Here is a 23,525-nt window from a genome sequence, read left to right as displayed (position 1 = left end):
ATCTGCAGTTGATATTGTGGAACCTGATGCAAAGAGTGGGTGGCTCTCTGAGTGGGTGCTAAAAGCGGTTTGCTTGTTGGGGAATGTGAACGCTTCCCTGTGTATTGAACGTAGAAAGAGCCTACTCATGAAGACAGACCCAAAACTAGCTGAACTAGCAGGGAAAGAGTCGGCCAGGAGGCAAAAGGTTTCCTCTTTGGAGAGGAGTTTATTATGGGAATGGCTTGGTACGCAGGAACATTTTCCTCAATCTAGATAGTCCAAAAGGCCATTAGAAAGGTTTTTGGAACGGCCGGGAGAATGCGGGGTCAATTCCTTGGCCAAGGCAATGGAATCTCAAGGAGCTCCTTTTCTTGTGGGTACAGACCCGGAAGTTTTCAAGTGGGAAACTATACTCCTGGATTCTACCCTCAAAGGCAGAGGGGAAGAAGACGATTTAGGGGAGAGAGAGGAGAAGAAGAAATCAAGGTATGTTTGGCAAACTGCCCTTTGTCTATTCCGGAAACATTGGGTGGGAGACTCGCCCATTTTTTAGACGGATGAAAGGAGATAACTTCCGATCCATGGGTGTTACAGACTGTAAGTGGTTATCGAATAGATTTCGGAGAGAATCCAGTCCAGGTAAGAAAAGCTGGTACACCAAGAGGCTCAGGAGTTGTAAAAGAAGGGTGCCATAGAGGAAGCAGCAAATACTTCAGAAGGGTTTGCAAGCAACCTATTTCTCGTCGAGAAAAAGGACAAGGGCATGAGACAAGCCATAAATTTGAAGGACTTGAACGAATGGGTGGAGTACATCCACTTAAAAATGGAGGGTATTCATTTGTTATGGGTTCCTTTAAGAAAAGGGGATTGGTTACCCTGCCTAGACCTAAATGATGCATACTTGACCATCCCTGTCTGCCCTGAGCAGAGGGATCTTTTGAAGTTCCAATGGCAGGGGACCATGTGGAGACTCAAAAGCCTTCCCTTCAGCTTACTATTCATGGTGTTTTACAAAGGAGATGAGAGCGATAGCGGCATGGTTATGAGCAAGAGGGGTAAGGCAGATAATCTACTTAGACAATATCCTGATTCTCTCTCAAAGCAGGGAATTGGCTCAGGAACATACCACACTTGCAGTTCGTGTAATAGAGGATTTGGGTTTGGTGGTAAACATAAAGAAATCATGTTTGGAACCCAGCCAGGAGACTGTTTTCTTGGATGTTCAGATTTGGACACTGTGTGTTGAGATTACCAATGGAAAAGGTGAGGAAATTTGCAGGGAAATCCCGAGAATGTTAGGAAGCGAATGGATAACTTGGAGACAGATAGCAAGAGTTCTGGGCCTCCTTTCAGCTTTCAAACAGACGGTTTTCCCAGCTCCTTTACATTATTGGGCTCTCCAGAGACTAAATACTATGCATTAGCACAAAGGGGTAAGATATTCTCATAGAGTTCAGACAGATTCAGAATCGTAGGAAGAATTAAGGTGGTAGTTAGAGAATCTGGAGGCTTGGAATGGAAGGGCGATTTTCGGACCAAGCCCAGATATAGTAACAAAGTCGGATGCCAGCCTGTAGGGTTGGGGAGCGAGATGTGGCTCTCTGATGAAGTAAAATGGACAGCTCAGGAAAGAGAAATGCATCTCACCTCCTTGGAGTTGTTGGCAGGTTCTTTTGCAGTAAAGAGTTTTGCCAAAGATCAGGTGAAATGCTGTGTACTCTTAAGGATGGATAACATTTCGGTAGTAAGATATATAAACAAGTTAGGGAGCCCTCGTTTGAAAGCTTCAGCAGACTTGGCGAAGGAGATTTGGCATTTCTGCCTTAGAAGAAACATTATGATTCAGGCACAATACTTACCAGGGATAAACAATACAATTGCAGACTGGAGTTCAAGACAGCTGAAGGATTTCAGCGATTGGAGGTTGAACAGGGAAAGTTGAAATCGATAGACAGGAAATGGGGCCCTCTGGCAGTGGACTTGTTTGCAAACAGGGTGAATTCTAAGATTCACAGGTTTTACAGTTAGAGGCCGGACCTAGCAGCTGAAGCTGTAGATGCTTTTCTGCAAGTCTGGGACAGATAACGGAATTACGCGTTCCCTCCTTTTGCTTTGATTCAGAGACTGTTACTGAAAATAAAGATAGAGAAGAGAGAAATAGTGTTAATAGCCCCGTTCTGGACTTTTCAGCTTTACTATCCAGACATTATGGATTTGCTGATTGCCGACCTGGTTCTTCTTCCGAGTATCCCAGAGTTGTTGACCAATGCATCAGTGGATTATCATGACTTGGTTCTTCAGGGACACTTAAGCTTAATTGCTTGGCTGGTTTCGGGAGAGCCTGGCAAGTTTCAGGCTTATCGTTGAATGCTTCAGAACTCATTAAAGAGTCATAGGCTCCACAGACATCAAAAGTGTAAAGGCTGGCCTGGAAAAGATGGGTAGGTAGGTGTTTTTTCGAGGAGTCTGGATCCGGTATCAGCACCTCTGGTGGAGGTAGTGAATTACTGGACTGAGGTTTTCCTTGAAAGAAAGTCCTACAGGTTAATTAACATCGGCAGGTCGGCTATTTCAGCAGGTTATGACTTAATATACAGCTTACCTGTAGGTCTACATGATGTGGTTAAAAGACTGTTGAGGAGCGTAACACTAAAGGCACAACCGGGAACAAAATATTAATCTCTGTGGGATGTGGATCTGGTGCTAAAAGAATTATTGAGTGAAAATTAGTTTTTGGATTTAAAGGAACGTTCTTTGAAGTTGGTTATGTTATTATGCTTGGTTTCTTTTAGAACAGTTTCAGATGGATGTTAGAGATCTAGAATGTTCAGGGCGTTGCTTTGTTCCAGAAGGAGTTTGCTTCTATATCACTAAAAGAACCAAAATTATGTCCAGAACTATTTTTTATCCTAATTTAGATGACTGTAGGAAATTGTGTGTGGTGAGATGTTTATGTGAGTATGAGAAAATAACGGAAAGTTCGAGATGCATTGTGGACTTCCAGTTGATCATTTCTGTCAGAACCCCACATAAGGCTGTGTCTGCTCCAACCTTGGCTCGCTGGGTCAAGGAGGCCATGAGAAGAGCAGGGATAGATCTATCTAAGGTTGGAGCTCATTCTACTAGGGGGATCTATGGCTCCGGAGGCCCTCCTATTGGGTGGAGGTCTACCTGGGATCTTAACTGCAGCTGATTCTGTATTCAAGAGGTTCTATTTTAAAACTGTGGATTGTCCAGTAAGGAATATTGTGGCAAGGCTTTAAACATGCATAATATAGGCCTCCGTGCTTTGCCATAAAATTCAGATTTTCCACAGCTGGGATGGGTAGAAAATCATGATTTAATTAAACGCATGGAGGCTAATATTATCCCTCCCTTTTGATTCTCTCCCTTTAATATATTGTTCGTGGTTCTTTTCAAGGGGAGACTACAAGAAATAATATGAAGAAGGAAAATGGGAGTTATTTCGTTCAAATTGACGTTCAGGGATTGGCTTATTTAAGTTTATTTCCCGGTTCGATCTGTCAAGATGTTCGCAGCAAAAAGAAGGATGATGGCGCCACACACAGGATTAAATAGACTTTAGAATGTTAAATTCACTATTCTAAATTCTTTGCATTGTTTTGTAGTTGTTGCTGTGAGTTGGCAATAAAAGAGACATGCATAATATCAGCCTCCGTGTCTTTAATAAAATCATGATTTTCTACCCATCTTAGCTGTGGAAAATCTGATTTTCTCCACAAAAATGCTGCATTGTGAAAGCCCTCACTCAGCTACCAGCCTCCACTGACATAAGAACATGTGGCTCCCTGCCACTAACAAGACACTGTAAAAGCCTCTTACTGTGGACTTTATGGCCATCCCACCCATAGGCTCTCCTATCTCTAGCAACTTCTCAAACCCCAGCTGTTTACCCTCAACAACCAGACTCACTGCACTGAAGTCCCTTCCACTCATATCACTACAAACTACAACTTTGCGGGAATTAAGAGGCTCAAAATGTTCACCTACTGGACACAGGGAGACCTGTAGATCTTATGCACAACAGCCAGAAAAGAAAACACATTGTCAACTGCTATCTCACTGGTCTATTTCTTGTCAAATACATCCATCTATAACTCTCTTACTTTGCTAACTGTAGTTTTTAGAATATGACCAACCTAAACTGAACCTCAACTTATGGTTTGTATCAACCCATACCATGAAATGTTTCCTATATGCCATATTGAATCTATGAAAGTTACTACCGGACTCATGACTGTTGTGATATTCTGCAACTCAATAAATAAATGAAAATGTACATGATCTTCACAGCTACTTAAAACCTAATTGTTGCGGAAGCCTGTTCACTTTTGGGAAACACTGTTAGATAGATGCCCACTTTGATAGGCTACTGAGGACTTGATCCCCAATAAGAAAGTGCCATTGTGCAATCTCTGTGCTTCTCAGTCCCTTCCGAGGAATAATTTCAGCTGTAATCCATGGTGGCATTTAGTGCGATGTGTCTAACATCCTATGCTTTGAAGAGTGCAGGTAGAACTAACAGGCACATGCATCAACCATTTTTGCGAGTGCAAACAGTGCGATTCGCAAAAGGGCATTTGCAATGCATCAAAGTTCAAGGCACTCGTAATTTGAGAATTGGAAATAATTGCGATTTCTCAAATTGCAATTGCATTTAAGGAATCGCAATTTGCAATTTCTTAAATGCAATGCAAGAACCACTTTAAAATAGCGATTTCCTTATTAGGGGGGCGCAAATAACCATGAAGTTGAACTTGATGGTAATTTGCCAAAACGTTCAAAAATGCACTAAAGTGCCTTTTTCAATGTTGTAGGTTATAAACACACATGCCCTTGGGGCATGTGTGTGCGCAACATTTGCGCACAGAGTAATTTCAGGGGTGCAACAGGGTGTCCTTTGGACACCCTTGCAACCTTGAATTTGCATGCGCAATTTGCGAGTAGCTATTGGTACTCGCAAATTGTGCATGCAATCTTCCATTCATTCCTAAGGGCCTGTAGGCCCAGAGGAATGAATGGGAAGGCTCTCCTCAATTGCGACTCACAATTTGTGAGTCGCAATTAAGGAATGTTTAGGAATGGCTATTTTAATAGCGATTCCTACATAAATAGGCTTTTGAGAGTCCTTAATTGCGATTCCTTAATAATTGCAAATAAGGACTCGCAAAAACGTTTCTTGATGCATGTGCCTGTAAGCCCTGGAATCAGTAAGTGGCTTTTTTATATAATAGAGGACTTGCCTTTAGCATACATTTGAAACTCCATGCTCTGTAATGAGCAATAGCAGATTATGAGAAGAAGAAAAAGAGGTACGGGTGCACAAAGAACAGGATATTGGCCATCAAATGTTTTATATAATTGTTGGATAAACAATTGGTAAAAATTTAGTATTATTTCTTTAAAGTAGTAAAACAAAATCAAAAAATCGGTGGGAGAAAAAGTCAGCAAAAACAAAATACAGAAATTGACTAAGCTGTGTTTTTCTGCAGGAAAATTTCACCTGAGATGAGAACGTCACCTGAGGTGTTACTGAAAAACAATATTTTCATGAACACTTACAATTAATTATTTCAAAATACAACAACGTGTTTCTAATTTATCTCACTAAGCACAGGAAGACAAATTCATGTCGGTACTTGTGAATTTCTCAGTTTTTTTCAGCATCTATTTTGACTCAACACTTTAAACATACAAAAAGACCACAGGCTATTTATCTCAGAATTATGCATGGCTAGTTCTACTGGCACCCTAGAGTCTACTCAGATTAATTTAGAAGAAATCATACTACTGAGCAAAACTATTGCATTCAATGAAAAAATAACACAGCGCGATCTAAATAGAAATTGAGAGCTCTCTGAACGGTGTGTGCCTGAAATGCCAAGTTGTGCTTGGTCTGTCCATTCCGATGCTAAGCAAGTCGGACAGGTTACTTCCCTTAGCCCCCTTCTATTTAACATTTACGTGACACCTTTGGTCTATCTGGCCGCGAGTCTGGGAGCCAAGGTGATGGCCTACGCCGATGACACCCAGTTGCTCTTTACTTGGGACAATGATGACAATTCTGTCTCCTCGGCTCATCACTGTCTCTCTTCCATTTTTAAATGGCTAACGGCTGCTCAACTAAATTGTAACAACGAGAAGTCCGAGAATCTCCTATTTGGAAAATTCCCTCCCAAGTTCCGGGAAGCTCTGTGGCCACCTGAGTTCCCCCTGCCCACATTAAAAGGGAAGCCGGTGAAGAACCTGGGGGTATGGTTTGATGAGAGTCTCTCCTTCTCATTTCACATCAAGAAGTTGGCCGGCAGTTGTTTTGGTCGCCTCAAGACTAAGAAAGTTCTTTCCTCTCCTGCCCCAAGCAGCAAGAGAAAGGTCACCCGGGCTCTCATCCTGTCCAGGCTGGATTATGCCAATGTGCTTTACATTGGCATTCCTGGCAACCTGATAAAAAAGCTCCAGGTGGTTCAGAATACAGCAGCTAGTCTACTTCTGGGCATCACCGTCAGACATAACATGCATCATCACTTGCCTTCCCTTCACTGACTACCCGTAGATGAACTGGTGAAGTTTAAATCGCTGGTCCTAGCCCATTGTGCTCTGCATGGCTTTGGACCATCCTATTTGCAAAAGTGGTTCACCTTCTATGTACCATTGAGACAGTTGCGATCAGCATCCCATCGACTCACACTGGTTCCTCGATTTAGGTACCAGACGCTTGGTGGCAGTTCTCTGACACGGAGGACTGCGGCTGCCTGGAACGCACTTCCCTGGCATAACGCAATATCGAAGACCCGACAGTATTCAAGAAAAATCTAAAAACGTACCTTTTTGTTTGCTAGTCTTCTTGCTCCCCTTAAGACATCGTGCCGGGACACTCGTAAGTAGCCGTGCGTGTTAAAAATCCAAATAACATAACATTTTGACTGAGCCCTCCCGATCTTATAGATGTTCAGAGCACCTCTGAAATAGCATTAATGAGTGATTCATTCTGTACGTTATTCAGAAGCATGTGGTGGGATCTTAATTGTATATTTACATGTTTCAGATCGTCAGTGGAAAATTTGCTGGAAGAGACCTCTACAACTGGTGCCAGTGGTAAGTTACGACCAAGGTATTCCCACTAATTGTAATGAGGAGTATCAAAATCAGGTTTCTGCACATTCTGCAAGCACTACTTTTGACTTATGCATTGAGAAACTGTAAGTTTGCATGTAGGCCACACTCGTAAACTGGGCACACCATACGAGCACTTGACTCTCAGGGTGGCGGGGTAAGGAGTCCAAAGTGGACTCTGAGAGGTGATATAGGGATAGAGACTCAGAAAATAATAGCTATCCCAAGAACACTCAATAAATGACTGTTTATCCAATACTTTTCACTAAAAAGTGACACTACTATTTAATAACTAAGCTCATAAATTGTAGAGAATGCAAGCGTAATCATTAAAGCATCACACAATGCTATTCAGTTTAATGAGAGAAACTCTGGGAGATATAGACAGAAACAGGCTCCCTTATGGGGCTGTGTTTCAGGGATCTCGAGACCAGACCTTTAAAATGATCTAAGCCCCAGTCCCTACTTATGCGCTAGTTCTTTTACTTTCAATCTATGTAGTGGCTTCAGTCACAAGCTGCATTCTTTGAGCCCTGTCGCTCAATCAGCCTTGATCAGAAGAGCGCAGTTGGACCAAGGATAGGAATTCAGGTTTCAGATTCGCAGACCCAGCAACTCCCCCCACACCAAAACCAAGAGTCAGGTTCACACACTGGTTCTTGGAGGAGATAAAAAGATTCAATAGAGGAATTAATGTTGGTCCAAAAGCCCTTGCTCTGGGATCCCCATCACATGACAAAGGGGCAGAGGTCACAAGCACAGTTGCAAGTGCCTGGTGCAATTCAGTCTTGGAATACAACTTCAGGGATGCATATCAGTCTTGTTTTGGGGCAACAGGCTTGAGGCTCGGATGGGACCCGCAGACAGAGAAGTTTGGATTGCACACTCAACGACCCTTGAAATTCATGCCGGCAGCCACATCAGTCACTGCCATCCTAGGGAGAAGGCAGAGGATCATCTCAAGGTTCAGTGTGGGCTACAGTAGGCACACACTCCTGGACAGGTTCGCTGGCTTTGCTATTAACTCCAGAAGTTCTTCTCCTTCCCCTAAACCATGGTGTTTAACCTCTGCGCAACACCTCCACAGGACTACAGATGGGCTTTCCTCTGAGCAGACTCATCTGAGAGGAGCACGTCCAATGTCAAGCTTTTACAGTGATTCCTCATGCAAGGTAGGAAGTCAGTTTCCTCAGAAGTGGATTTTTGACTTCTCAGATGACTTCCTTTCACTTTACTGAGGAGCTGACTTTCAGGGCACCAGCCTTTGTTCTTAAGGATTCCTCCACATGTTGCAGGGCAGTGCCTCAAATGGTCAACGAGAAGGCCTATACCTAAGATTGCATGCTTTAGTCTATCCCCTGTGCTCCTTTTCCAGACAGGAATTGTGTGCTCCTTATTTGCATTTAAGAACTGGATCAGGAAAGATTGGTAGTTTTGTTTACCTATCCTTGTTCAAACCAGTCTCTAGTTGCAATCCAAGATGTATTCCAACAGGGTCACAGTCACGCAGGATCTATACCCTCCTCGTTTATGCTACCAAACGCCAGTATTAAATACACACACTGCATACATGCTGAAAGTAGCGAAGGACCTGGTTACATGAAGATGAGTAGAAATATACATAGCTGAGGCTAGTAGGCTGCTCACCCATCATTTGACATGGGTAAAAACAAGTACTGGCAAAGTCAATAGGTCAGGTGTTGGCCCTCAGCCTTTTGGCAATTCTTGTTTTGTCATGGCTATTGCAGGAGAAATACAGAGAAAGATAACAGGCAAGAGAGAAAGAAGGCAGGCAATAAAGAAGGAAGGTAAGAAAGAAACAATGTGAGAAAGAAAAGTGAAATAAGGAAGGCAAAAGAAACAAAAAGGAAGGCAAGCAAAAGACAAAAAGAGGCAGAAAGAAAAACAAAACAACGAAAGAGAGCTGCAGGACTCTCAGCTGTTCACGGAGAGAGATGGCATTAGGCCGGTGTAGCTTGTGTCTACTGGGCCACCTGCCCCCCTCCCCCTACTTCCCCATTTGTTTAGCTGGACGGCCTCTCTACTACATCTACCAGCACCAGCTGTAATCAGTCACAAGAGGTAAATCAAGAGTGACCTTAGTGGAGCTCAGGACCTGTGCATCATTAAGAGGTGAGCTAAAGAGAACTGTGTGGCGCATTGTGTTTTGTGCATGAAGGACCCCACATAGAAGGAATAACTGGGTGGTGGAGGAGGAGTGCGGCAGTTGACAGTGGGCTGTTGGAGGGTCACATGGAGGCCAGCTTAGGAGGCAAGTCAGAGTGACTGAGTCACTGAGTGGAAGTGGATAGGAAGCAGGAAGTAAGAGTCTTCCCCAGTCTGCCCCAGCAACCTGGCACTCCAGCGTACGCCAGGGGCAATGGAGCCCTCCCTCGAAATCCCGAGCTCCATGAAGCAGTTTATTCCCAAATAATCCCACACCAGACTGTCATTCGCCTCAGCACCAAGGGCAAAGGCGGTGAAAGGATCCAATGCCCTCTGGTCCAGAATTCACCTAAGGAGCCCCTTGTCCTAAGTGAATTCAGGCCTGTAGGGTGGCTATGGGACTGTGGAGCAAACAGTGGAAATGGGGGGTATTAGACGCAGATAGAGTAGGGGTTCTCAGTGCACAGAATCTGCCTCCCTAGGGGCTGGTGTGGCTTGTGCCTGGGGGACCACCTATTTCCCTTCAGTCTGCCATCTACCAACTAACTATTGGGCCTAATTTGTCGCCAGACATAGAAAGAACCAGAAGGAAAAGAAGGAATACATCAATGGACTTAGCAGGTCTGGGGGAACTTGCTCTTTGCACACAGTAGTAGCAGAGTCGAAAGCCTTGTTTATGGGGGGTGAAGAGACACAAAACCCAGTAACAAACAAGCCAAAAAAAAGTTGGCTAAATGTTCTGAGGTAACTGAGTCACCTAAAAATCAGACTTTCTATTACTCATTAGCTACATTTTTCCAAGACAAAATTAAGGCAGTTTATAGTGGTTTCTGCAGGGTTCCTGCCCGAGGGACCACGCCCTCTCTTGGGATGTTAGCTGCATCTAGTGTAGACAGCGAAATCTCCTCAGTCTTCCCAGATATCAGTGACCCCCCTGAATTATCTTTTTTCCCTTCTTTAACGACTGAGTAGACCATTAATATTCTTATGTCCACTAAATCTGGCTCCCCAATGGACCCATGCCCCCCTAAAATGTTCCATCTTTTACCAGAATTATTCGCCTTGCATTTGTCTCCTATTTCTAACAAAATGTTCTCTTCAGGGTAAATTTCCCACCAGCAGGAAATTGGCGTCTGTTCTCCGCCTTCTGAAGAAGCCAAACCTAGATGGGGCACAGAAAATTGGCGTCTGTTCTCCGCCTTCTGAAGAAGCCAAACTTAGATGGGGCAGATCCTAACAACTACCGTCCAATTTCTAGACTCCCTTTGCCTGCAAAGATGGTAGAAAAAGCCATGAATGTAGTTATATCTGGCTATATTGTGAAGCACGTTTTCCTGGATGCTACTCAGTTTGGTTTTAGAAAGCACCATAGCACCGAACTGGCCTTGATCACAGTGTCCAAATTGATTAGGCAAACAGTTGATGCAAGAGGCAATGCAGCACTTGTGCTGCTTGAATTCTCTGCTGCATGTGATATGGTGCACCATCAAAACCTATTGGAAGTCCTGAGGGGGATTGGCATTAAAGAGAAAGTGTTTGCTTTATTAAATCATTCCTATCTGGCCATGAACAATTTATGGCTCTTGATGAGTTCAAGTGCCAAACTTTACATTGCCATGCTGAGTGCCACAGGGTTCTTCTTTGAGCTTGACCCTTTTTAATATTTATGTTGCACCGCTGGCTAGATTAATGAGGTCCCTGGGTTTCTGAGCTATTTTAAACGCCGATAACACCCAGATTGTAGTTTCAGTGACAGGTTCGCCTGCTGACACTGTTGCACAGTTTCACACTTGTCTTCATCTGGGCGGGGATTGGATGGCCACCAATTGTTTGAAATTGAACTCCAGAAAGACCGAGGTCCTACTATTTGGTGGACATACTAATTTCTGTTCCCCTGCTTTGTGGCCTTTGGAGTTGGGCTCATTACCGACTCCTACGAATAAGGTGAAAAACGTGGGAGTCACGTTTGAGTATATGCTTTCTTTCGAAGGCCAAGTTAACCAGGTCACGTCTCTTTCCTTTTATACATTTAAGCTACTGAGAAGGATGCTCCCATTTATTCCGGCTGAATTGCGGAATCTAGTGGTCTCGGCTCTTGTTCTATCGAGAGCCGATTACTGGAAAATGGCTTATTCATTAACCTCCGGGAGAAGTGCCTGACCAAGCTGCAGATTGTACAAAGCACTGTTGCAAGTCTTTTGCTGAACATTCCAAGATATAAATCTGTTTCACCAGTGCTCGAAGAATTACACTGGCTACCAGTGAAGAGACGGATTGAGTTGAAGGCTTTTTGCATTGCTTTTAAAGCCACGCATGACATAGGGCTGCCTTTTTTTAAACAGAATCTACAGCCTTACATCCCTGCTCGCCATCTTCATTCATCTCATGCCCATAATCTGATAGTGCTCAGGTTCAAAAAATGTTCCTGGGGCGGAATGAGCTTTTTGGTTGGTACAACCAGACTGTGGAACTCTTTTCCTCTGAGGGTGAAAGAAGAAACTCACCTGTTGGCCTTTAGGAAGGCATTGAAGATGTGGCTGTTTAATCTCTAATGTGGTTCTGAAACCATTCAGTTGGTCTTGTTTGATGAGCTAGCGCCTTGACACTCTCGGGTGCATGTTTTGCACTTTACAAATTTAATTTTCATTTCATTTCATTTCATTACACGAGAACCTGAGTGCTCGTTCCCCTCCCTACAGAGCACAGCCGACAGCATTAACTAGAGTGAGAAGAGGTGGCACAGTTTACAGTCATCGAATAATGAGATCAGGGAGATCAATGAAAGAAATACCGACAGCCTGAAGTCATAAGAAGAACAAGGAGGACGACATTAAAGCACCTGACAGGCTTGGGGAATCCGCACCATTGATCCTAAGACTTAACCAACAGAGAAATTCCCAAGCCACTTCATCATCGCCTATAGAACAAGGCACAGAAACCTGAAACCGATCCTAGGATGCTTGTTTCCGGTCCAGGGAAGACCTGGCTTGGCAGTTTGGGCTGGATTGCTCCCATGGGGAACAGGGTCAAGACTGATTTGCATGGCTGGGTCTGAACTGGGGTTGCGAAGTGAGCTAAAGAACGATGATGGATTAAACCCAGATCTGTGACTGGGGGTGTGTGTCTGAAAAGTTTAAATGCTCCGTCCATCATCCCCATGTGTTTGCTTTGTTCACCCTAAATTGGCAGGGTGTGCCCATTGGTGTGTCTCTTGCTCACTTTGCCACTGGATTCAAGCTAGCACGGACTTAGGATGCTTGTTTCCGGTCCAGATAAGACCTGGCTTGGCAGTTCAGCTGGACTGTTAGCTTGAGGAACAGGGTCAAGACTGATTTGCAAATGGCTGGGTATGAACAGGGGTGGGGCAGTGAGCTAAAGAATTATGATGGATTAAACCCAGATCTGTGACTGGGGGTGAGTGTCTGAAAATTTTCAGCGCTCCGTCCACCTTCTCTTGCGTTTGCTTTGTTCACCTCCTGTCACCCAACAGAGAGACAAATTCCAATAGCATGCGATCATCCACCCATACCCCCTTTGGATAACAAACAAATAGGAAGCATCGCTGGTCTCCCTAAGGCGACACTTAGAGATTAGTTTAAGAAAACCTGCATAATAACCACGACAAATACCTTTGTCCCGAGCCTCGCTTAGAATGGCAGGTACGATGCAAACTAGTTCTGACCTCCCAGCAAGGAAACCTGTACAATTTACATTTCATGCCATGGTGCATGCCCCTCACACCACACAGGGTGACTACACCTTCTAGTAGTACAACCAAGGCAGACAAGCCTGCAAAATCTGTAAACTTTACAATGAAAGTAGTTCCACAGACTGAAGACAAGGCCGACCAGCAATCACCTTCCAGGGTTGGCCTCCCTGTACACAATTTATCACCTATCGTCATATCAAATGACAACTCCTCCATTAATTTGAGCACTTCCGTAAATCAGGAAGTGCATGAGCCTCATCAAATACAACATGCCCCCTGTTACCGGAAACGTTTCCAGCCCGCCGTAGCACAATGGATTCAGGTCCCAACTGGAAATATAAAACGACTTACGCCAAAGACATCACATCATCCAAATGACCTAGAACACCCTGTTATTGCACCAGGAGAACCAAATGACCAATCATTATTGGATGTATCATTTTATCAATCAGACGCCATCAGGAATCGGAGTACCCAGGAACGGCTGGCTTTCGAAATGGTTACAGAAACCTCAGACACAATTTGGCTTCAACTTCTGCAAACTCAGTAATCTACAGACTCTGTTATAAATTACCTTTCCAATAAAATAGACCTTCAAGTTGATCCTTTAAATGCACTCACAATGTACGCAGCACGAATAGATAGCAAACTGGAAAGTCTAAACAAATATGATTATAAGAGCACAAACAAATACAAACCGGTTCAATAAGTATGCTGCTGTTACCCAATAATGGACAGCTTGTCCTCACTTCCATCGTTCCTCACCACAGTCCTGACAGAAATCAAGAAACTTGGAATGGGTCTGATGCAATGCCCACAACAAATGGACACAGCTACTCGGCTAACCTTTAAAGTATATAACGATGTCACTAACACCGGAAATGACGCCCCAAGTTTGAACGCCACTACAGCAGCAGAAGAAGAAAAGGCAATTGTTTCAACACCAGACAATCATCCCACAAGCCACAAGAGCAGAACATTTTCGCACCCCAAGGCATTTACTCTGTATCAGACAGGGCTGCGGACAAAACCCTTGACTGCGATGAAGACATCACAGGGTAGTGGAGAGGTGAGACCAAGTAACTCAGCTACTGAAGATCCATTGCTACGATGACCCCTAGCAAGAAGGAAAAGAAAAGTCTCCAAAAACAGCACACATGGTCATCAATTAAAACCAAAACATAATATGTGATCTTTTCCAATCTTCAAGGGCAAAGCAGAATCACATCCAACTTGAGGGGAAAGCAGACTGCCAAAATCGCAACCTACCCAGATGCCGTCTCTGGAGGCAGTAGCCAAATCCACAGGTCTCAAGTCGCAGGATTCTAAGCCTCAGGAACCCAGCCCTAAGGGTGACCAAAGGCAACTCTGAGTACACACAAGGGTGGCAACAACATAACCCAATCACAGCTGAGACAAGCAAAGAAGATGTAATTACACCACCTCCAACGCTTATCCCCAGCAGATAGGGAGCCATAAGAGGCAATGCTGACAAAGTGAACCTGAGTAAACGAACCCCGAGGCCGCCAAAAGCGGAGTTAGAAAGCGACACAATTACAGCAAAGTAACCAACAACGACCCAACACCCTGATTCAAGGACTTCAATAGGGTTGCGATTACCAAAGGCTTGGATATTCCGAATGTGTACAAGGAAACATCGCTCATAATTGAACATTCGTACGATGATCATCACAAGGAACACCAGAAGGGAATAACAGCTGACCACATAGGAGGGATCAGGCCCCTGTTTTTTTTTTTTTTTTAATTCTTTTTATTGAAGGATTTTTATATATTTACCACCCTCTGGAACACAGAGGGGGCGTGGAACAGGTAAACAATACAACATAACCATGGAATATTCATACAATACATCTCCATATAACAGACATAGAGTAAGGTAGAACTTATTCTTCAAAACAAAATATAACATCAATCACGATTAAGATTAGCTCAATATCCTAAAACTTATATATTGATTTGATATCATTTTATGCATTGAGTATACACTAGATAGTATCGATTATATACAATTTATATACAATTTATATACAAATGCAGTTTATATACATTTTCTATATACATCATCCTTCTTCCTTCCATTTCGTTATGGCCTCCCATATTTTCAAGCCAAGTTTCCTCGAATTTTTCCCCCTTCTTGAGTAGATTGCTCTTTCTAAATTATGTATACTCAACAGCCTGGCTAGCCATTGGTGAAATGATGGTACCGTTTGATCTAACCATGCAGATGCTATACATAGTCTATACACTGCCATAGCGATGAAGATACAATATTTCCCTGCTTCATCTTCATTACTACCATCTGTCCCTAGTAATATAGTCACAGGTGTTAAATTAGCAACTAATTTTAATGCCCTTTGTAAGAACATTTCAATTTCCTTAAGTAATATGCCTAAGTTTGGACATGTTGCAAACATATGAATGGCATCCGCATTTGCACTCGTACACCTGGGACAATGTATACCAGTTGTCGCTCCCCATTGTGCTAATTTAGCCGGGGTATGGTAAAGCCAGTACAAGGTCTTGTATTGCTGTGCCTGTAGTGATGCAGAACACAAAATATTTATCCCTAAGTCTAATGAGTCTTTAAAACATTCTTGTTCTATACCCAACTTCGCTGACCAACTTTCCCCCCATTTGGCCATGTCATCTGATCTATGCTCGTTTAACTCTGCGTAGAACCTTTTAATAGTGCAATCTACTCCACTCTCTATTATTTCTAATATATTGTTTTTTTCAAATCCTCTCGTCCCCCCTCTTTTATTTTGTAGGAAACTTCTTACTTGTAAATATTTAAAAAAATGACTTCTTGGCAAATTAAATGTTTTCTGTATTGTTCCAAATTGTTTCATCCCTTGTGTCCCCATAATGTCCCCCATTTTTATTACTCCATTTCGAAACCACTCTCTATATATTGAATCAGAAAATATATCTCGCGGAAATGCCATATTATCGTATATCCTCGTATACCTATTGAATTTACCCAAACCAAATTTTTTCATAAACGCCTTCCATAACTTATGAGCTCCAAACATAGTCTTAAAGCGTGTTCTTTTAAAATATGCCGTGTCAAAATTTTTCAAAAAAATATTCTTGGTTTCTTCACCCATCAAAATACCATATATTGCTAATGACCCCAGATGATCCTCTCCTTCTGCTTCGGCTCCACCTATTAATCCTATCATATACTGTAGAGCAGCAGCCCAATAATAAAGCTTGATATCTGGTAGTGCCCAACCTCCACTTTCCCGTGGAAGTGCCAGGAATCTCGCCGCCCTTCTAGTCTTGCCTTTGGACCATATGAACTTGTTAATCATGTTCTCAATCTTTTTAAACCAGACATTGTCAAACCATAGGGGGATTGTTCGAAAAAGGTATAGAAATTTTGGCATAATTAGCATTTTTATAATGTTTACTCTTCCAACCAAAGTAAGATGGAGATTGTTCAATCTATCGAGCTCACCCCCTACTTTCTGTATGATAGGATCAATATTTAGTTCTACTACTTTTTCTAGAGCTGAGGTTATAGTTATTCCCAAATATGTTCCTGTCAGTGCCACCCTAGAATCCTGACATAGAGCCTTGTTGTTTTTTATAATTTGTGTTTTTCCAGTGTTCAAGGAGTACCCAGACACTTTCCCAAATTCTTTTGCCTCTTCTTCCACATATCTTATAGCCTCTGTGGGTGAAGATGTTATAACCGCCACATCATCAGCGTACGCCAGGATCTTGCACTCCCCCCTGAGTGTAACAATTGGGGGAATATGTCTATTTAACTCCAATTTTCTAATTAGCGGATCTAAATATATAGCAAACAACAACGGGGAGCATGGACACCCCTGCCTTGTGCCCCTATCAATTTTTACTTTATCCGTTAACCCCGCATTGATTCTAATTGCAGCGCTCGGGTTTCTATATAGTGTCTTTATCGCTGTCAAAAAGCCGCTACCAAATCCCACTTTTTCCAGAACGCTCCATAGGTATACCCATGACACACGATCGAAAGCCTTTTCAGCATCCAGTAATAATACCGCAAATGGATCCCCATTAGCCTCCGTCATGTCCATAAGGGTAATTAATTTCCTTACATGATGCGTGGTCCCACGCCCTGGAATAAAACCGTGCTGAGTAGTAGTAACTAACAGTGTTATTACACTGGCAAATCTAATTGCCAGTACCTTTGAATAAATCTTTGTATCTGTATTCATAAGGGTAATTGGTCTGTATGACCCCGGGTCAGTCGGTATTTTTCCTTTTTTGAGAATAACCACTATTTCAGCCTCAGACCATGTATTTGGTATTGAGCATCCCTTCTGTGCCTGTTTAAAAGTATACAGCATATCTCCTGCCAACTCCTCCCAGAAAACCTTATAAAATTCTAACGGGATTTTATCTGGGCCAGCAGCCTTTCCTGATGGTAAACTCTTCATAGCTGCTTTTACTTCCTCTAGTTCTAACAGAGTGTCTATCCTCAGTTTCTCTGTTTCATCCAGCTGTCCCCCCTCATAGTCATTCAGATACTCTATTATATCTTCCTGTTCTTTTATTTGACTCTCAGAGTAAAGCTTCGTATAAAAACTTCTGAAGACTTCCCTTATTTCTTGTACATTAGTTACCATCATCCCTGAGATATCTTTTATTGCTTTTATCTCACAGAGAGATGTCTTCTGTCTGGTTCTAGCTGCTAGCATTTTGCCGACCCTTTCATTCAACTCATAGCAGTTCTCTCTGTATATTGTTTACTGTATTGTATACTGTATATTGTTTCGCAGCCCTTTCTGCTATGTACTCTTCTGCTGCCGTTCTTAATTTTACAAGTTTCATATATGCGGGATCCGTTGGGTCTCCATTATCAGTTTGGTCTGTCCTATTGGTTAGTTCCTCCTCTGCCAACAACAACTCCCTCTTTATTCGCTCAGTTCTTTCTTTTTCCTCTTTCCTTTTTCTAGCCCCAAAGCTAATAGTCTCACCCCTTACTCCGGCCTTGAAACAATCCCACACTATCCCAGCCGATGCTGTTTGTCTATTTATATTCAAGAACTCAACTATCCATTTCTTCATATGCTGGATGTATGCATCCTCCACGAGCATTGCCCTTTCGAATGTCCACTCGAAAGCCTTCCTTACCGCTTTCATACCTTTCAAGGTAACGATAAGAGGGTTATGATCCGAAAAGAGCCTTGGTATTCTTTCAATCTCTGCCCCCTCCATGCGTTGGGTACTAATTAAAAAATAATCCAATCTAACGCTTATCCTATGAGGCGATGAATAGTATGTGTAACCATCTTGTCCCGGGTTAAGAGTATCCCATACATCTAATAATCCATTATTCCTAGCTAGGTTATAAACTGCTTTAAAAACTCTTCTCTTCCTCCCTTTGTATTTAACTGGAGGTCCTAACCCCAACCCCAAGCCTCCTGCTCCATTAATGTTAAAATCACCCCCTATCAGTATAAAGGGTGCCCAGGTAGCCAGCTCTATGTCAATTTCTTCAAAAATCTCTGGATCATCCCCTGTAGACCCATAGATAGACCCCAGAGTGACCCAAGTTTCTCCACCCATACACTCTACTAGAGCCCATCTACCCCATACATCCTCCCATTTTTTTCTAGTGCATATATTTCTTTGTTTTGCCATCACAGCAACCCCCCTATTCCTAGTGCCCTGCCTAGAGTGTGCTATAACCGTCAGCCCTAACTGATCTAAAAGCCTAATTTCAGATACCTGTATATGTGTTTCCTGCAATATTAAAAAATCCAATCTTAATTGTTTGATCAAGGCTGCCGCCTTCTGCCTTTTTACCCTGTCATTAAGACCGCATACATTCCATGTCATAATACGAGTACTCATCCTGGGTTTTTAACAAATATAGCCATAAATTTAATCATTTTAAACAAAAAAAACTTAACACACTTTGTTGCCACGGCTTTATACCTCACAGATATTTCTTCCATTTTATTAATCTTCTTATTCCATAGTGTCTCTTGCTTACTGTATTTCCAAATTTCTCTGTGTTCCTTGCCCCCCCTGTGCCCCCCACCCCTAAACCCCACCCCAACTGACCCACCCCCCCTACAGGCAAATAGGTCCGAAGGACCTATATGTGACAGCTGTGTCTGCTTGGATCCCGTGTCCCCCTGCCCCCCCCGCACCTGTTGTCTACTGTCCATTGGCAGAAAAAAGATGTGCAGTTTATTACTATCTTTCTACATCTTTCTACCAATTATGTACATCAGAATGCTAAACTGTTCTATTCCTGCTTCAGCTTCTCAAGACTGTACCCTAGATCCTACTATCTTTTTGTCAGTAGATCTACCACCAGTTCGCTATCGGCGTGTGCTTGGGATTGTGAATGAGTGTGCGAATTCTTTTCTTTCAGCCATTCCAAAAATTCAGCTGCCCTTATTTCCGAATGGAAAATTTTAAATTGGCCGTCTCTTACCACCTTCAATCTGCTAGGGTACAATAGGTATGCCTCACAGCCAATTCTCTGGAACGGAGTTATTAGTTCCCGCAATCTCCACCTACGCTCTACCGTCGTGTGGCAAAAGTCTGGTCTGGCGAAAAATTCTACCTCCTGATATCTACATTTTGTCTGTGGCCTTGCTTTCGCCATTATCTCTTCTCTCAACAGATAATTGCCCACATATATTAGAATTGCTCTGGGTTTACTTGAACCAGCCCCCTTCCTTTGTACAAATGGGAATCTGTGGGCACGTTGGATTTCTGACTCCCAATCCCAGCCTTTTAGATCTGGCAGTGCCCCCTTAAGAAGCTCTATTGTGTAGGCTCTAATGTCTTTTCCTTCTCTTCCTTCCGGAATACCTAGGAGTCTGACATTATTCCTCCTCTGCCTGTTCTCAAAATCTTCAAGCTTCCATAACACATCACTGTTAGTTTTTTCCTGATCTTGTCTAAATTCCTTCCAACCTTTCATTTCATCTTCCAGATTCCCTGTTCTTTCTTCAACTTCCGTAAGTCTCCCTGCCAATTCTGTACATGCCTTACTTACTTCCCGAAGGGAGGTTTGTATTTTTTTACTTTCCTGCCTGGCTCTCTGACTCTCTACCCTCGCCTCAGTTTGGATTTGTTTGAGCATTGAGAAAATCATTTCAAGCCCCTTAGGTGAGTCTTGGCCTCGGGAATGTGACTGGTTATGAGTCTGGGTGTGGATCTGGGTCTGAATTTCAGATTGCCCTTGCCTAACCCCCTCCTCATTCATCCGTGAAGGGCCCGTGGTTTCATCTAGGCCACCAGTACCCTCTTTGTACATCTGAGATGTGGCTGCGTAATCCCAGTCTAACCTTTTTGCAACGCTAATAGCAGCTGGGCTTATAGACCCTTTCGCTCTTCTCCTTTTTTTGGTCAGGACTTTTGATTTACGTTTTAAAGCTATATCTTGTATAGAACCTGATGTGGTGGTAGACCCTGTTTCTAGCCCTGACAATGTCTGGTCGCTCCCCGAATCTACAATAGAGGGATCCGACTCGCCTCCCCCAACCGCCCCCACCTCCTCTCCTTCCTCTTCACCCTCATTGACAGAAAAAAAGCATTCATCACTCGAAGAGGCAGTTATGGTTATCAATGCCTTAGGGTCGCTGGTAATCATATCCTTCATATTATTAACACCAATATCACCATTGCCATTGTCATTACCATCGCCATCTCCGTTACCGCCTCCTTTTCCAGCCCCCCTCCATCTGAATGGGTGCTTCTACTACCCTCTTGGTTACTTTTCCCTATTACGGGTAGGTTGATAGCATTCAAATTATGAATATTGAGGCTACTTTCCCCCTCCCTTATCGCCTCAGTTAATGCCTCTGTTAGAATCAGTATATTGACTGCATCTGCTCCGGGAGGTAAAGCGCTCTCCTCAGCATTATATATGGCTCTGTCATCTTTCGCACTTCCAGTGACCTTATCAGTAACAGTGACCACACCGCCCTCTTTTGCGCATCCTCTTATGTCCTTCTCCGAAGAGTTCGCTTCCCTCTCCTGAAGCAGACTTCCTTGTGACATTTCAGTGTTTTATATGCTTTTTTATTCAAAATAGTCATGTTTTCTGTCTCTGTCCAAGCACAGGGTATCAGCAGGGTACTATCTACCCCTTTCATAGGGGCGCCGTGGTCAGGGTCGGGGTCACATTCAGATACAGGATCCGGATCACATGCCCTTTCTGTTTGAGCTACGGCCACATTAGTATCAAGCGCCACAGAGCTAGTAACAGTAACAGGGAAAAAGGCCTCTAAAACTAACGGCTGCCTCAAGTTCCCTTGTTCTGTTAATTTTCCTTTATTTCCTTTAGTCATCACAGCCCCTTTACTTTTCTCTTTTTTCTTTGGTTTCTCCCCCACACAGCTGCCAGCCTCCTTACTTCTTACAGCACTCCTTCCTTGCTCGGCAGCACCAACCTCCTCCTGGGTCCGTGTCAGTTTTTTTGCGCGGAGGTTCGCTGCCGGCGCATCAGACTCACTCCATGCTGCTTTCTCCTCCCGCAAAGCCTTCGAAATCTTTGGCGCCATTACACGCCAAGCAACTGACAGCGCTGCTGCTGCCAAACTCTGCTGCCGAAAACGCAGCTGCCGCCGTGACTGCCGAAACTGCTCCCTCCAGGAATCCGCCTTCACCATCAGCTGACGAGCATTGTCCAATGCACGGGTCAGCACTGTATCTGCCGCCGGGAAGGTTAGTGCCTCCGTCAATGCCTGTGTAAGCAACCACATCGGCCGGCTTTCTCCTCGTTTCTATACTTCTCTTTTTAAAATCCGCCGCAACTGCCGCCAGTGCACAATGTAAATGCAATCCGATGTTATTTTACGTTTCTGCCGATCGATCACCTCATTGCTCTACCCAGGAACAGGGAGCGGCAGGGAGCACGTCCTCCACCTACAGACTGTCAGCGGCCATCTTGACCCCATCCAGGCCCCTATTTTTTAATGTTATTTTATGCGTTTTTATATAGCGCAGACTTTACCCGAAGGTGTCAGAGCGCTTCACAATAGGAACAGTAGTGAAACATGAGGAGAAATTACAAGTGAGCTTGTTACAAAAGCAAACTTTACGTTACATAATGCAATAGTGACAATTGTGCATGTATCAAGAGCAAGCAAAATACAAGCGGTAGCAATCGATATTTTTAAGAGGCAAAAAAGTAACATTTGTGTAAGTTACAAAAGCGTACAAAGTAAAAATAGAGGTATAATACTGCACTAAATGGCAGATACTCAAAACACAAGAACAAACGTTACGTTACATGAGGCAATGGTGGTAATTGTGCATGTATCAAGAGCAAACAAAATACAAGAGGTAGCAAACGGTACGTTACAAGAGGAAAAAGTGACATATGTGCATTTTACAAAGGAGTACACAATACAAGTAGAAGTATAATACTGCAATAAATGGCAGACTCTCAAACCGCAAGAACACATTGGGAAGACACTTCTATAGTCATGTTGAACAGAATTTCCTATAATGGAAGTTCATAATCAAGATCACTGCTATGACACAGTTCCCCAAAATCAAAATGCCAGGGTATTGTTCATTCCGGAGTACCTCTCTCAAGGTCCCCATGACATTTTAAAGAATGGGAATATCCTTAGGCTGTTTAAATCTATCTTCGAACTTAGGAAATTGGAGTCCAGTGACATCGTAACAATTTAATTTCTTCCCCCAAAGGTCACCTAACCACAGAACCTACATTAGTCACATTAACTTCGGCAAATCTTTTTGTGAACAGATACATTTAACATGTGGGGTATTAAAATAATTCCCTTAAAAGCTCAAGGATATCCAACGGCATTAGCAAAACTATCGGTCATTACAAACACTGCAGGAAGAATCTGTTTTCCATATACAAAATGCTCAAAGTCGTGCCTTCACAATGGATAAGCTTAAAAAAGTGCAGGATTCGGACTACATGAGGGACGACTGGGCCTGGCTGCCAGCACATTAATCAGTAAAAATCACGACTGAATCAGTTCCCCAATAGCTGCTTATGCTGATACCCCCTCATTATCCACGTGTTCCTGGAACATTAACTGTCTCACGCTGTAATTCCAGTTCTTGGATGTGATCTTGTTTTTAAACAGTCAGAAAGTCTTACTCCTCCAGGAAACAAGCTCTAGAATACAGGTCACCTGGCACAAAGACCTACAAGTTCGGCAGACTGAAAGGTGGGCTATCAATCTAAGCCTCAGTCAAGCTAAAAGCAACAATTGACCAGCTATCATTTGAGAAGGACTGGCTAACTGGCATTAGGGTCAATAGTTTAGGATCACAGAAATCCTTATTATTGATAAACGTGTGCATTAGTCCAAGTGCCAGAGAAAAAAGGTCCGAGTTGAACCATCTAACTCAAATCCTGTGTGACCTTTCCAACGAGTATGCCAATGCAGCTTGACTGATCACAGGGATTACAACTCAAACCTTTTCCAAGACCTTCTGGAAGATTATACAAATGTAGGGGACACAGACAGAGGTTTCTAGCTACAACATAGCCCATAGGTCTTCAAACTGG

General features: G+C 43.2%; 1 protein-coding gene across 4 annotated transcripts in view; it reads left to right on the top strand.

Annotated features, from left to right (window-relative positions):
• Positions 1 to 23,525, top strand: part of TESPA1 (thymocyte expressed, positive selection associated 1) — a 434,050-nt gene that overhangs the window by 341,571 nt on the left and 68,954 nt on the right. For all 4 annotated transcript variants that reach the window (XM_086964621.1, XM_086964612.1, XM_086964631.1 and 1 more), the window contains exon 4: positions 7,049 to 7,098. In XM_086964621.1, coding sequence (XP_086820747.1) covers positions 7,049 to 7,098 — 50 coding nt within the window. The remainder of the gene's footprint in view (positions 1 to 7,048; positions 7,099 to 23,525) is intronic.

This window comes from Lissotriton vulgaris, chromosome 1_1, assembly GCF_964263255.1.
Source record: "Lissotriton vulgaris chromosome 1_1, aLisVul1.2, whole genome shotgun sequence".
NCBI lineage: Eukaryota > Metazoa > Chordata > Amphibia > Caudata > Salamandridae > Lissotriton > Lissotriton vulgaris.
The sequence above is the reverse complement of the archived record's forward strand: the minus strand, read 5'-3'. Positions and strand labels throughout refer to the sequence as shown.